The sequence below is a fragment of the Centruroides vittatus genome, unplaced genomic scaffold (assembly GCF_030686945.1).
Source record: "Centruroides vittatus isolate TY-2023 unplaced genomic scaffold, ASM3068694v2 contig_920, whole genome shotgun sequence".
Taxonomy (NCBI): Eukaryota; Metazoa; Arthropoda; class Arachnida; order Scorpiones; family Buthidae; genus Centruroides; species Centruroides vittatus.
The window spans coordinates 476,948-492,876 of record NW_027122607.1 but is presented as its reverse complement, the minus strand read 5'-3'; the positions used below and the strand labels follow the sequence as shown (position 1 = coordinate 492,876).

Genomic DNA, 15,929 nt, shown 5'->3' with positions numbered 1-15,929 from the left:
TAGTAACATTCGAATAGCATTCGATTTCGTATTTTATACTAACTTGAATATTTAATTCATTACTTCATACTCAAATTTATAAATATAAAATATAATTATATTTTGATTATCGTAACAAAAGATTAATTTTTGATTAACAACATAGAATAAAAAAGCTTAAGTTAAAATAAATTCAAATTCGTCACTTTAGTAATTAATACTAATGAGAAAAAAATGCTTTTCGTCTTCGAAATAGCGAGGTCGAGGCCGAAGTTTCAAACGTGTACGTCGGACGTTTGGCGCCGCCTTCCCGTAAGCCTAGAAGTTTGACAATGGCGTTTGGCAAGTCGGTGCAATCGTGCTCGATATTCCAAATGCCGTCGTCAAACTTCTAGGCTTACGGGAAAGTGACACCGAACGTCCGACGTACACGTTTTTGCGTCGTTTTTGCCTTCGGCCTCGACCTCGCTAATTATATAGTTTTAAGTGCGAGAAATGTAATCTAGAAAATATGCTATAAAATTCTTGTTTTAAATGGTTAGCACAATCAGTGAAGTGTCCTTAAAAACTTTTAATTTAAAAAAACACTATCTTTTAACTAATCATTTTAAAAATCAAATATAATAATAATTCATTACAAAATATATTTAATTAAGAAGTAGCTAAACGGAATAAATTATATAAATAAATACTTATAATCGGTTTTGAATAATCTTTTGATATGGTTACAATAGAAGATCAAACTTTTAAATGATAGCTACAGGCGAATATTTTTGTGTGTGTGTTATTGTGCATCTATTATCCACATATAGTTGAATATAAGGCATTCGGTACAGAAAAATGATTCTAAAACGGCTCGTCGAGACACAATTTCAGAATTACTAGAATGTGATAGTACCATACATTCTGCTAACTTACTTGTATCGCTATTTAACTAAATATCGCTTTGTTAATCACAACTAATTAAATTTAAGTATTACTTTTAACTCACAGAAAGAACCATATCCTCTAATGTTGCAGCAAATGATTCAATTAACGTAGTTGGTATATCAGAGATAAAACCAATTGTATCGACATAAAGTATTTTTTGAAATGAATATAATCTCCCGGCGTGGGTAGTAACGTCTAATGTAGCAAAAAGCTGATCTTTCGGTTCTAATTTAACATCACCTGTTAATGCTTTTATAAGAGATGTTTTACCTATAATATAATAAAAAAAAATTCATAATTATAAAATAATCTTTAGCTCTATACTGATAATTAAATAATATATTTCTGTATAAATGAATAAAATTAAAGTACACAATGTTACAATGATACTAGATATACAGGTATACTTCGCCTTACGTCGGTAATTGGTTCCGGGAGAGGCGACGTAAGTCGAAACTACGGGGGAAAACGCCAATAATGAGTACTTAAAGACCGAAAACATAGAAACAGATGTTTTAATGTTTCGTTCTCTAGGATTTATGATGATTATATTAACATTTACTGTAAACATACATATTTTAATATGATTTTATGTGCTTTTAATGCTTTTCTAGTGATATTACGACTTCGATATTTGTGGCAGACGGATTTAAAGTCGAATAAAATGACTTAAACTTGATTTTTATTTTTCCATATACTTTTTTGACGAACGACGTAACTTGAGGTATACCTGTAAATATATGTTAATAAGATTTATTATGCACTATTCTGAAAAATATACAAATCTTATAGTAATAACTAGCTTGTCATGTCCGGCCTTGTCTGGGTTTATAAGGCTGTCTGACGAGTGTGAAAATGCACAGACGCTATTTTTTCGATTCGTGGTGACCAAGTCGTGGTAAGATGAGCACCGTTTTTCGTGGAGCACGTCAGTAGTCAGCTTTGTTTCAGACACAATTAAGAAATAGCTAAACAGAATAAATTACATAAATAAATACTTATGATCAGTTTTGAATAATAACTAGAACACCTATGACAGGATCCCATAGGTGTTCGATGGGAGAGAGATCCTGCGAGACTGATGGCCAGGGAAGGATGTGAATTCCATTCAGGCTGGTGAGAGTTCACTATGCAACATGCAGTTAGGCATTGTAGCCACTCTTCATGCAAATGGTTTGGGTGGAAACGGATACGCTTGTTGACAGTGACAGGCAGCTTTGGATGCCGTGGCAAATGGGTACCAACAGGCCGTTTGGCAAATCTGCCGGTCTGTGCACTCTGTCATGTGCTAGTACAATCCACTCTGTCTTCAGTATGTTTGCAGATGTTCCTGTATCCACTGTGTCACGCATCACTGGATGGTACTCACATCATGCCCAACATATGTAACAATTGCATGCATCAACAAACTGAGGTCACACAGCTCCAGAATACGGTCTCATTTCCCAGCCATTAACTGGTGGTATCCAGCTCACTGTTGGTTGTCTCTGAGGCATTTTCTACACTTCTTTGAAAGTTTGGCTGCCACTAACCATTGCTGATATCATTTACAGCCCAAGCTGGCTGCTGGTCCTTGTAGTCTGAAACTGGGAACCATATTACCCAATGTATATGTGACAGAGATATGCAAACTTAATCATTTGCATATCTCTGTCACCTCTACCAGTCCTGCAATTTACAGGTGGATATGCACATTCCTTTATGGTGTTGTGATTTCACTTCTGAGGAGTGTACAGTAAGTATTTAGTTAGTATATTAGAAATATCATACTTGATATCAGAAGTACAACAATCTTCTTGCCATTTAATATTTTATTCGACATTTTAAATTAAAATAGCTAAAACGAAAACAGTTATCCTAAAATCACAAGAACTGAAGAAAGGAATTATCATTTTAACATGTTGACTGCTATCGAAGCATGTGGACTTGCAGTGCTCATAGCTTGATAGACAACGTTCACACACGTCTCACATGTAGTATTTTACTCTAAGCTGAGTCACACAGAATCGCATCAAGTTAGAATAGAAATGCTTTGTGGAACAAAAGTAGGTGACCAAATGAACATATTATGTGTTGGCCCAACTGTGACTGGAATTATCAGGCCTTAATAATGAGAATAAAAATAAATATATATTTTGCATTATTGACTTATCTTATTCATTTTATTCTGTTCTATTTATATCTTGTTCAGTAAATAATAAATAAAAGATTTGACATAGTTTTTGAGACTAAAACTTTATTATAGTTTAAAAAATAAGCAAAATACATTGGTGAGAGAACATAAGTAAAAGAATTAAAATGTAACAATTACACTTCTAAACCTATTTATAATATGCATGTATGAACTCTAGTGAAACAAGGTATGCAATAAAATTTATCACACTGCATGCACTTATAAGGAGACATAATGGCCTTTGGGGTTGCATATTTCCTACGATATTGCTCAGACACGTTTTTATAGTAAGCTACACATCTTCGTATACTTGCGGTATTTACTTCTTCGACGAAATGTTTTTCTGCCGAAATGGGCTTTACTTTTGGAGTTATTTGAAGCAAGTCTTTGGCATCGCCGAATGATATTTTGTAAATGTTTCACAATCGAACATTTTTCACTTGCTTTTAGATGCCTGTAGTTACCAATATGAATGAACAACCAAACTGAACAAATATGTAGTCTACAATGAACACTTCTTCCTAAAATATTCAGGTTCGGACGTGCATAACTGTGCAGCACGCGTGCACCGCATGCCGCCAACACGAAAATTGTCTTATCTAGGCCATGCGAGGCACACTTGCTTCACACTTCAAAATCTTGCTTTAAAAAAAAACTGCCATATTGAGTATGACTGTTGTTAACCTATTATATTTCTATAATTATTGAATGAATAAAAAATCATGGCCTGAGATTGTGAAAATTTTTATCATTATGGCAGTCAATGTGTTAACATGATATATATATCAGAGCTTCTTATAATTATGCTTTTTGTCATAGTCCTACTTGATGTTAATGACTTAGGTCTATAAAATTATTAATGTGGTAAAGCTCATTTAAGTACAAAATAATTGTCAGAAACTGATAGTTGTTACAAATTTACTAAACGTGAGGGGTTTGTACCACAACGTGTTTCTGGTACAAACCCCTCTTCTGTTGATTTGACGGAATTAACACTTCTCTGCTAAAAGCCTAGAAGTGTTAATTCCATGTATTGTAATTATTGTATGTTAAAATGTAAAACTGTTGTAAAAATAGCTGGCTTAATAATTAATTTTAATGTGATCTTAAAAGGGGAAAGAATGTACATCAAGCCAACAGAGAAGGGGTTTATAACTGAAACATGTCTTGACAATAAAATATATTTAATAAAGTGGATGTATTGATAGTGTATTGCCTTATTATACCACTTCATTGTGTGTAACAGAAAGTAACAGAAAAAAAGCACGGTTTCATTATAAGGAAAGTTTAAAATATTATATATTTTATTGTGTAAAACCAATTGGTTTATTACAATGATTACAATGGACCAATAACATAAAATATCTATATAAAGAGTTTATATGATGATAAAATATAAAATTTGATTCTCATTTAAAGTTAAATGAGAGTCAAATTTTATAATTGTTCTAAATATAGAACAACCTTAAAATATTAATTATTTTTAGTAAAAACATACATTAATTAAATACAGGTACTCCTCACTTTACGACCGAGTTCCGTTCCGACGACTATGTCGTTAAGTGAATTGGTCGATAAGCGAGGAGCTTGCGCCGGGAATATAGGATCGTTGTAAAATTATACAAATTATGCAACAAACTTCAAATTTATTCATAAAAAGACTATTATAGTACGCTTAGTGCGCATGTCACCATCCGACACTCAAGCCGAGAAAGGGGATTCCCCGAATTTCAGGTCAAAACTCGATCGGTCGTAAATGCGAGTGGTCGTTAAGCAGATAGGTCGTAAAGTGAGGAGTACCTGTATTAAGTAATACTAATGTCAATTTTTTAGTCCTGTTATAGATAGTCTTTCTATATATTTCAAAAAACATCTATTCGTTTGGAGTTATGATTATATACGTAAAATTAATTTTATAGGGAGTTATAGGGATCCAGGGAGTTGTATCAGTATTTATAATATAATGATATTGAATGAAACCCATTGTAATTCATTTTTATATTTTCAGAAAATATTTCACTTACGAACACTGGAATTCTGAAACTGGTCTACTGTTTTCATTGTTATTTAGTAAGATTTTTGTTCATTTAATTTCAATACTGATAATTTTTCAAACACATAAATTTTATAATTATCCTGTTATATATACTTTTGCAAATATTAAAAATTATATTACCACAATTTGTATATCCAACTACAGCAACTGTCGGTAATTCTTTTGTTAATCTATTTTTCCTTAAAAGATCTCTTTGTCTTTTTAATTTATCTAAGGCTGCTACTATTTTCTGTTCTCTTCTCTACATTTTAAAATAGATTAAAGATTAAAACTTAGTAAATATTTAAATAAAATTAAAATAGAGTGGTACCTCGGTATACGTCTGCTTTAGAATACGTCCCGTTTGGACGAAACAAATTTTGCTCGGTATACGACCGAATTCAATTATACGCACCATCTACGAAGAAGTAGCACTATCGGTGTACTAGACCAGACTAGACGTTTGCGGTGACACGGTCTATAACTTTGTTAAATTTCTTTTGATTTTAATTTGTAAGTAAAACTTTATTATTTTTATTAATCACGAATTGCAAAAAGGCAAATGAAAAGCAACATAAAACTAAAAAAATGACTAGAATCGCAATGGAACTGAAAAAAGAGATTGTCGAGAAATATGACGATGGCACGGGTGTTCGAGATTTAACTATCGCATACCGTATTCCGAGAACGACGATGTCGACAATCGTGAAAAATAAAGACATTATTAATTAAATCAATTTCTAAACAGAGATTGGAGACATTAATCATGTTGAGAAATTGCTTTTGCTTTGGATAACTGAAAAACAGTGTGCTGGCGACAGCGTATCAGAAGCAATTATTTGTGATTATTACTGTAATAACTTTAAAAATCTATAATAAAATTTATTTTTTATTAATGTGCTCAAACAGTGTTTCAATTATTTTACAACCCCATTAATATACCATATCAAAAGGGTTTTTTTTTACATGAGAACGGATTAATCATTTTTACATTACTTCTTATGGGAAAGGTTGGTTTGGCATACGTCCTATTCGGTATAAGTCCAAACATCGGGAACTGTTTAAAGTCGTATACCGAGGTTCCACTGTAATAAATAATTAATGTAGAAATGAAACAAAAGTAAGGTAAAAGTAAAAAAATGTTGTCATTAGATTTTTATTATATATACATAATATTTACTTTATTGTGTACACTTCATTCAATGATTTAAAATTTATTAAAGTCACCTTCAGTAAATTTCGTTGTATTTCCATAAATGATTCACCTCCGCTTCCACTGATATGACCTTTTGAACGTCTGCCAAAGCCAATTTGTACATCTTCAGAGTCTCGTATTCTTGATCTATAAATATTTTTTAAAAGATCTTTGTAGTCATATAAAATTTTAAGATTCATATTACTGATAAATATTCAATGACAAAGGTAAAAAGGAAAGAGAAAGAAAATGCATATACACTGATCCTCCCCATGTTCACGAATAATTGGACCGAGTAATCCTTCGCAAACATTGAATTCGCAAACTTTGAGTTCTATTTTCAATGTTAAATTTGTAATTTGTTCCAAGACTGTATATTACTGCTGTTTTAAAACATTTTCAGAAAAATGAATGGTTTTATTAAATATGTATATACTGTACAATTATTTATAGTACTGCAAAAGTCTTTTATTTAAGCCAAACAAAAAAAATACTCACTCATTCGTATGGTGTCTTTCATAAGTTATCTTATAGCATTGTGCCTATTCAAATATCCAGTTTACAGTATTCCATAATCTTCCATTTCCCAAAAGGTCAAAACCTTTCATGAAAGTTGAAATTTTGGTGTATATATTTCTGATCACGAGTGATCAAATTCCCAAACACTGATGCCCACAAACATCTAGAGCAGGGGTGATGAACCTTTTCGAGTTCACCATCCCTGCTCTAGATGTTCGCTGACTGAAAAAAGGATGATCAAATGATAAACTGAAAGGATTATTAAAAAATATGGGCGATAAACCGTAATTGTATGACACGTTACGTGCCAGTTGATTCTCCCAACGTGCCATCCCTGATCTAGAGTGTAGTGTATATGTAAAGGTGTGGGAGACCCATACCCAGAAAGTTAATCCCAAATATTTGTGCCTGGAGACCAGATCAGAGAGGATCCTGATTACTAGGAAAAAGTACAGTATGTAACAAAAGCTCAATGAGTGAAGTTGTGTAAAAATAAAGGTTGAAAAAGCTCTTAAAGTATTGTCTATTGAAAGAATGTTACATATACAGTATAAACAATATTAGGCTGCAATTTGACCTAAATTTCCACTATCATCCATGTCTTTCTTTAATCTCAAGAACAGATATAGAAACCTTACGGGCAGGAGACTCGATTAACTATATGTGAACGTCTGATGCAAACCAGAAGCCAAGTTATTTCTATTCAAAACTTTTCCTCTGAAAAGAGTTAATAGATGACTGGCATGACTCTATTGTTAAAGGAAAAGTATGATGTACAGGGGCAAGACACTACAGTACTAATTTGAGGTGGAGAGCATATATTTTTAATGAAATAAATTAAAAATACGATTAAAAATCGCAGCCCAGCATTGTGGCGATGTCACAATAAATAATTGCTTGTAATTATTAAAATCGTATCTTGTAATGTATAAGACTGATTTAAATATTAGTTCTTTCAAAAAGATTTCATTATAATCACAATTTATTTTCAAAAAATGTGTTTATTTTTCAATTAAAATACAGTAAAACCTTGGTTTAACAGACCAATTTGGGTACAGGGGTGTGCGTTAAAGCCGAAAATACATTATATAATAAAATAGATTTGCTGAATGCCTGTGTTAAAAAAGTGACAAATTAGTTTATCTGTTTATACTTATGTAGATATGTCTGTGTAATTAAAATTACGTACATACATAGTTTAATTTCATAGAAAGTTTTCTATATGTTTTATTACTTATGTATTCACCATAGTTCTGAGACTGTAATAAACAAGTACAGTAAGACCTCGCTTAACACTGCCTCGCTTAACGCCGATTCAATATAACGCGGTCTGCTCGAAGCCTAAAAACAAGCTCAAAATTTATGCCGATTTTAATTATCATGGCATTTCGTTGATTTGTACATAATACGATTATTTATGAACACGAACAAATCAGCAGAAGGTGGCAAAAAGGTGTACTTTCTTTAAATCTATGTTTGTTTGGTGCAATTTTGGAAAAAATATAACATCATGGGTGCCATAGGCAATATTGACTTCACTGGGCAAGAATTAACTGATAAATGCATGAACAAAGTGTGGAAGAAGTTATGGCTGAAGGTATCCAAAATTCTCAACAAGAAGAGCCTATCGCTGTATTGTTAGGTTGACAATTTGGTCAACCTAATCAATACAGCAGGACTAGATGTAGACAAGCAGGATATTGAGGATTTATTGCAGATTTCTGGTGAGAACCTTACCAACCACAACCTTCAAGAACTGGCAGAACAAGGAATTCGTGTAGAACTGGAAAATAGAGATTCTGAAAAGAAGAACCCAAAAAATTTCTCTACGGATTTCCTTAGTAAAAGTTTGGTAACGATAACGAAATCATTGATCAAATTGTAGCAAATGATCCAGATTTTGAAAGGCAAAACGAGGAATTTTGAATGCGATCTTCTGCTACCGACATTTGCTCAAGGAAAGAGAAAGCAACAAATAAAACTTCACGACTTTATTGCAAAAAAAAAAAACAAGAATTTCAGAAAAGTCAGGACCTTCGTCACAAAAAATGAACTTTACATTTCTGTGTGTATATGTTTACGTATATTATTAAGCAAATTAATATAAAAATTACTTGAAATTAAGGTAAAATCTGTTTATTTTTGGTTGCATGTTCACCTATCCCTATTTACTCTATGTTAAAATGAGCCGATTTAACGCTGTTTTGCTTAGCGCTTTGTCGTCTAGGAACGCATCCCCCCGCATTAAGTGGGATCTTACTGTATATGATCTAAATTAAATTGAATAAACAAACATTTTTTGGAAAATACACTTTAATTGTATTTAACTAAACAAATAATGTTCTTAAAAAGAAAACAAAATTTAAATTTTACAAAACAAAAAGTTTCTTATTTATTCACATATTGAGATTATGATGCAAAGATAAGAGCAATGACTCTAGGATTTGAAATAAATAAATAAATAACCTGTTAATTTAATTACATATAAAACGCATTTTAAAATTAATATGGTGTTAATTTTCACATATGACGTACGGACCAGAAATTTCACCCGTTAAATCAAGGTCCTTTAAATCGGGGTTTTACTGTAATCGCTAATCTTGCATACGGATCAAATTAAGCAGACATTGTACATGATGCAATCGAAAAGAAATCAAATTGCAACCACTGTTTGGTGACGGAACAAAGTACAGGATTGCTGTCTTAGACCAGTACCGACGAATTCGTGACCCACGCAATGATTTCGAGAAACAAGCATTGAATGCTTAAAAAGTATTCGGTTTTTATCAATTATGCAAAGTTTTTAAATCTATCAAGTATATTTGTAGTGTGAAAACAAGGTCCTAAAGCTGTCGTGAAAAATCTTAAAGCTTCGAACCTCGGATAGGAAAATTATACCAAATAAACAGCAGCACATTTACTATTAAAAAAAATATTTAGTTCCATTATAATCAATTATTATTTTCTTTTCATTTACACAAAATTTATTGTTATTTTTCCGATATAAATTAAAAATTTAAATAAAGTAAAATTTGTAAGCAAGTTTTGTTATTTTTTTTAATTACGGTAGAGCTTCGTTTATCCGAATCAATTGGGGACAGGTTGTTCGGATAACCGATTATGTATGAAGAAATATATTAACCTATCCGAGGTTGTTCGTCACCGTCTCGGACATCGACTGTCAGTCTACCAAACAGTGTTGAGATTTTCAATCTGGAACAACTAACTACACCTGATTTTGAAACACTGCATTAAACATCATGTCGGTCCCTTGTCGGCAGATGTACGGCCAATAATTAGTACCAATAAGTATAAAATTTAATATATTTAAAATGTATATAGATAAAATAAAAAATAAAACAAGTAAAATAGAAATTCAAAAAATGGAAATAGTAAAAATGTTCATACTAAACGATTACCCAAAGATAATACTGGAAAAATGGACACAAAAGATAGAAAATGACAAACAACCGAAAAAACAATTTGACAAAGAAAAATATTTTGTAAATATGATATAAATTATTCTGTTAATATTTTTAAATTTCGACGTACTTAACCATCAAAAAGCTGTAAGTTATTTTATTTGTTTTATTGTCGGAAAAATTATAACATTATAGTAATTTTTATAATTCTTGTTTTAGCAATTATTGGCTATAAAGCTGCCGATGAGGGACCAACAGGTCCAAAACACAAACATAGCGTGTAAAATGTGTACTGGTGAAACAGGTGAAAAATAAAGATTGTTTTTTCTGAATAGGCTTCTTAAATTTGCAGAAGCCAGACACCAGTATAATAAGTCCTACTAATACGATATGTCCTAGTAAACATTTACAGAATAAACTGTATAATAAGGAAACAGAGGCATATGAATTAATAGCAAACATTAAATTTTGCATTAAACTTCAAAATAAGCTACAGAGACCCTTGAAATGCTTCAAGAGATCTATGCCAACTAAGCCAAGGGTGTGACCACTATCTCAGAGAACCAAGAAGACAAGGCAAGTCACAGAAGCATGACAAAGACATTTTTGTTGGTCATTTTTTCAACCATAAAGAGACTGTGTATTGAGAATTTTTTCCTCCTAATCAGTCAATGAATTCAGATTTTTACTGCAATGTTTTGAAGTGATTGCACTAGGCATTTGTCACAAAAGAGCAGAAAGAACTGTGGCACAACTAAACCTGGTTTTATGGTGACAATGCTCCTGTACCCATAGCCTTCAAAATGCAAATGTTTTTAGCAAAAAATAACGTTCCACCTTCCCTATTCATTGAATTTAACTCCTTATAACTTCTTTTTGCACTCCAGAATAAATTGAAGCTTGAAGAGCACCATTTTGATACGGTTGAAAAGATCCAGTCTGAATCACAAGATGCTTTAGAATTTTTGAAATAACGACTTCTAAGGAGCATTCGAGGCTCGGCAAAGCGGTGGGATCACTGTATAAATTTAGGTGAAGACTACTTTAAAGAAATGCAAAGTAAAAACATTTCTAAATTCTTTGACTTTTAAATGTTACGACAGCATTTGAATAACATTTATTTATTTTCATCATCAATCTGAACAGTTGATTGGTTTCTTTATTTTTTTTTAAATTTAGGTGTGAGAATAAGATGGCATTAAATATCTAAAGAAAACATTACAGAATCCTCTTGCCAAATCACCTTAATATTTTAATATAAGAGATAAAAATATAGAAAAACTAATGGCCCAGACAAAATTTGAATAATCAAATTATTCTATTTATACAGAAATATAAGAATTTAGGTATGAAAGAGTTACCAGGTGGTACGTAATCAATACAAAGACTAAACAAGCAAAACATGTTGTAAAATTCTACCAAAAAAATTACTTTTATGATTATTCTTGAACTCACAATTATAAGTCAAGAAACAAACTTTAAATTATACTGGAAATTAGAATTAATATGAAAAAACAGCACCTTTAATCATCCAGCACAAATATTTAACAAAATAAGAATGTTTTCAATCGTTTTTAACGGTCATTCTCAGTTAAAACACATATTAACAAAAAGAACACTAAAATGGAACATAAGAAATTAAACACGAAAAATAATAAATGCGCATGTGCAAATACAAATAGATCGCACATGACGACTATCCATATATATTATACAATAAATGAATAAAATTATATAACAAAATACGTGGCCGCATCCTTGTATGTTATTATTGCTTATCATTATAAAACGATTTCCATGCGGTTGACAAAGAATCCGCATCCCTATGATTAATGCATCCCGTTTTTTCTTGCGCTTTATATATTTCTAACTTTTCTAGATGTTTGATTGTATGCCTACTGTTCGTCGGCCTGATGATGGAAGCATGGTCCCATAATATGTTAATATCTTGTTGCTTGGCGTATGATGCTAGAACCGTACTGTCTAGATTCTTATTAACCGAGTACTTGTGCTCTTTGATCCTTTGTATAAGTGCCGTAAAGTAGTTCCCACATAAACAATATCCGAATCAAACCGTTGGTCCTTTATTGGTATGGAGTAAACCCCTGTTAAAGAGTTCCGATCTTCTCTCTTCTTGTCATTCCTTGTCTCTCAACTTGTAAACTGTTGGATTACGTCAGTAAATGATACGTAGATTATTGGCTTTAGCAATTTCGTTTAGCATTTTGCAAGAAGGGATTAATTGATTACCATCTTTCGTTTACCGTTATTTGTGGGAGAGTGATTACTTCGATTCTGGAATGCTGTGATAAGTTTTTCTACTATATTTCTCTGGTAACCTTGTTGTGTTGCTGTCTCAAGAATGTAATTCAATTCTTTGTAGGTATCACATATGTTTGTGCAATGAGTGTAGGCACACTTGATCCAAGACCAGAACACCACATACTTAATATGCCTGGGATCTACCGATTGATTCGGGATAATGATAGTATTTAGACCCAGTTTCCGGTAAATGTTCGTCTTGATTTCCCCTCCCATGCAGGTGATATTAATATCGAGGAAATGAACATTATTATAGCTCTCCTGGTCCAGTTGTAAAGTTAAACCATAAGGGTTATCATTGATATCATTTAGGAATTGCCGAGTGTTGTGCTTATTATTCCACAGAATGAATATGTCGTCGATGTATCTGGTGTGTAGAATAATATCTTTTTGGAATCCGGAAAGAATAGCATTTTCAAGTTGTCGTAACACCAAATCGCATATTTGTGATGGATGATTAAAGGTGCTGTTTTTTCATACTAAGTCAAGAAACTATTACATTGTATCAATTACTCAAAATTAAATTTGGGGTATCATATCCAAAGTACCGAGAGATTTCCAAGAGAGAAAGGAACCAAGGTGAAATATGATGTTAAATAAGTAAAAGAAGAGAACATCTTGAATTTGACTTAATAAAAGGGCTAGTGACCAGTAGAAACTAGACTTAAATGTCAGAATAAATAAACCCTTTATCCAACCTAATTCCTACAAAATTTTGTAAATCTAATAACATATATAACAACCTGACTCAATTAGTAATACCAAATGATCTGCTGGATTATTTATTAGGCTATATTAAGACTAATTTAATAATCTGAAATAAATAAATTTAATTCAGAATATTCTGAAAGAAAAGATCACTGAAGTGAAACTTGAACCTACAACTCCTGCTTACTGTGCAATATTTTGCCAGTTACAGTAACTGGATTTCTGTCTAATCTTCACTTTTAAAGCTATTATTTAATTTAGATATAAGTATACTGGTCACTTATGGTGTCAACTAAAGGCTACAGCCTTCCATGGCTCACAGCCAATTTACACTTTTATCCCAGCAATGCATATATAAATAATAACATATACAACTCGATTCAATTAGTATTGCCAAACATTCCTTCAGATTATTTATTGGGTTATATCAAGGCTAATTTAATAATTATATATAAAGCAACTCTGCTAGGGGTAGGCAGTTAGCCCACCATCTCATGATAAATTTTTAATAATTATAAATAAATTAAGAAGAAAAACATTTTAATCGACAGATATATTGTTGTTCTCTCCTCTCGTATAATTAAAAGAAGTTTGTCTTATTCTAGACATTAAACCAAATGTAAACATTTAAACAAAACTGTTATTAACAAAAATATTTTAAATATAAGTATGCACAATCAAATTACAAAATAAAAAAACTTCAAAAAGTAATAAATAAATAAATTAGCTTCATTGCACTAAAGATCAACAATGCAATGCATCCTTGCAAGAAGGTATCTCTCCTAGGATTGGTTAATGTTACCTATGGTAGCGAACATGGCGGCTCGTCTCTGAAACAGTGGGGACGCACGTTCTAACATAACCTTACCTATTCTAATAAATTACCATAATTATTGCCAACCAAATTATTAGAATAGGGGTAATTTATTAGAATAGGTTAGGTTAGGTTAGAACGTGCATCCCCACTGTTTCAGAGACGAGCCGCCATGTTCGCTACCATAGGTAACATTAATCGAAACTTTTGTCACAGTTGTACTGGTGGATATTGATTTTTGTAATAAAAAATCTCAATATTTATTTAATATACAAATGATTTTGAATGTTGTAATCATTTTATAATGTATGATACTTATGACACGGGATAAAATAATTACAATATTGAAAATCATTGCAAAAATTATTCTTTGCATATTAAAATATTACCTCAAGTATGGAATTTCTGCTAGAGCAATTTGTAATTTAGCTTGTTTTGTACGAGCATGATCTTGAAAAATATGAAGAACCACCGTGTATCTAGAATTAAATAGAATAAATTTTATAAACCGACTTTTAAAACATAAATTCAAATCCATAACATACCTGTCATAGACAGGGAGTTGAAATTCTTTTTCTAGTGATTTACGTTGTAATACAGTTAACATATAAGTACTGATAAATACAGCAGAAACTGTTGGTTTTCTGTAGGTAATTTCTTTTAGTTTTTTCAGGTTTCCAGAACCAAATAAAAATTTTTTGTCTAAATTTATACAATTTAGAATAATCTTGAAAAGAAAATATTTTCATTGTTAAATTTTTTAATGTAAAAATTTCATTATACAGTGAACTCTCAAAAGTTCATACGAGATGTAGTCATTGAATTCTAACTATCCAAATTAATTTCTGGTGTTTCTTTACTCTCTCAAACATTGTTTCAATGAATACTAGTTACAAAATAATATATTTTCGAACCACAACTGCATTATATCAATATAATGAATTTTTGTGAATTCACTATGTAATCATTTTTTTTCTAAAATTATTAATAATTTAATAAAATTTTATTATATTTTTAATTTGCATAATCCAAATAGGTTAATGTTACCCTAGGTATACAAAATGGCGGTTCGTCTCTGACTCCAGCATACAGAAGCGAGGAAACAGTGGGGATGCACGTTTTCTAAACCTAACCTTTTCTAATAAATTATCATAATTATTAGCAACTAAATTATTAGAAAAGGTTAGGTTTAGAAAACGTGCATCCCCACTGTTTCCTGGCTTCTGTATGCTGGAGTCAGAGACGAGCCGCCATTTTGTACACCTAGGGTAACATTAACCTAAACGGGTTACACTCAAATAATTGTATTTTTTTATTTTTGTTTTATAATCCAATCACCTTTTCTACAACTATCCAATCTGGAATAGTTTCGGCTAAAGTTACAGCTTCAGCTAATTGCAGTTCAGACGTAGTATTCCATTTTTTCTTCGGTCCCCATTTGATTCTAGGCTGAATAACGAATACGTTATGACCAAACAACGGTCTTATTTTTGGAAGAATAAATACCCTGTTTAATTCAAATTCATCTTGCTCATCTTTCGTAATGTCGACAGAATCGTCGATAAGATACTCGTACAAATCGGCATCTTCGTCTTTATATAATACCAAACTGTTACTTATATTTCTCTTAAAATGTAAACACGAAAAAACCCGTCTTATTTTATGAATATCTGATTTGAAAATGCTAAGACAAGTGCAAAATTGAAAAGATTTGTTAATTTGATTGATTATTACGTAATTTGATTTCGTCCTATATAATAATTTAGAAAACTGTTTCCACATAATGAACGAATACACATTAAAATATCATAAGTAAAATTCAAAACAAAACA

The 15,929-nt window shown here is 31.5% G+C and overlaps 1 protein-coding gene across 1 annotated transcript in view; it reads right to left on the bottom strand.

The window, feature by feature from the left end:
* The window catches only part of LOC136984477 (putative GTP-binding protein 6), a 21,181-nt gene extending 5,252 nt beyond the window's left edge, over positions 1-15,929 (bottom strand). Inside the window, exons 1-6 of the mRNA XM_067281477.1 lie at positions 15,436-15,929; positions 14,643-14,824; positions 14,487-14,576; positions 6,345-6,459; positions 5,259-5,379; positions 971-1,179 (exon numbers count right to left, since the gene is read on the bottom strand). Of these exons, the coding sequence (XP_067137578.1) occupies positions 971-1,179; positions 5,259-5,379; positions 6,345-6,459; positions 14,487-14,576; positions 14,643-14,824; positions 15,436-15,879 (1,161 nt within the window). The 5' untranslated portion in view covers positions 15,880-15,929. The remainder of the gene's footprint in view (positions 1-970; positions 1,180-5,258; positions 5,380-6,344; positions 6,460-14,486; positions 14,577-14,642; positions 14,825-15,435) is intronic.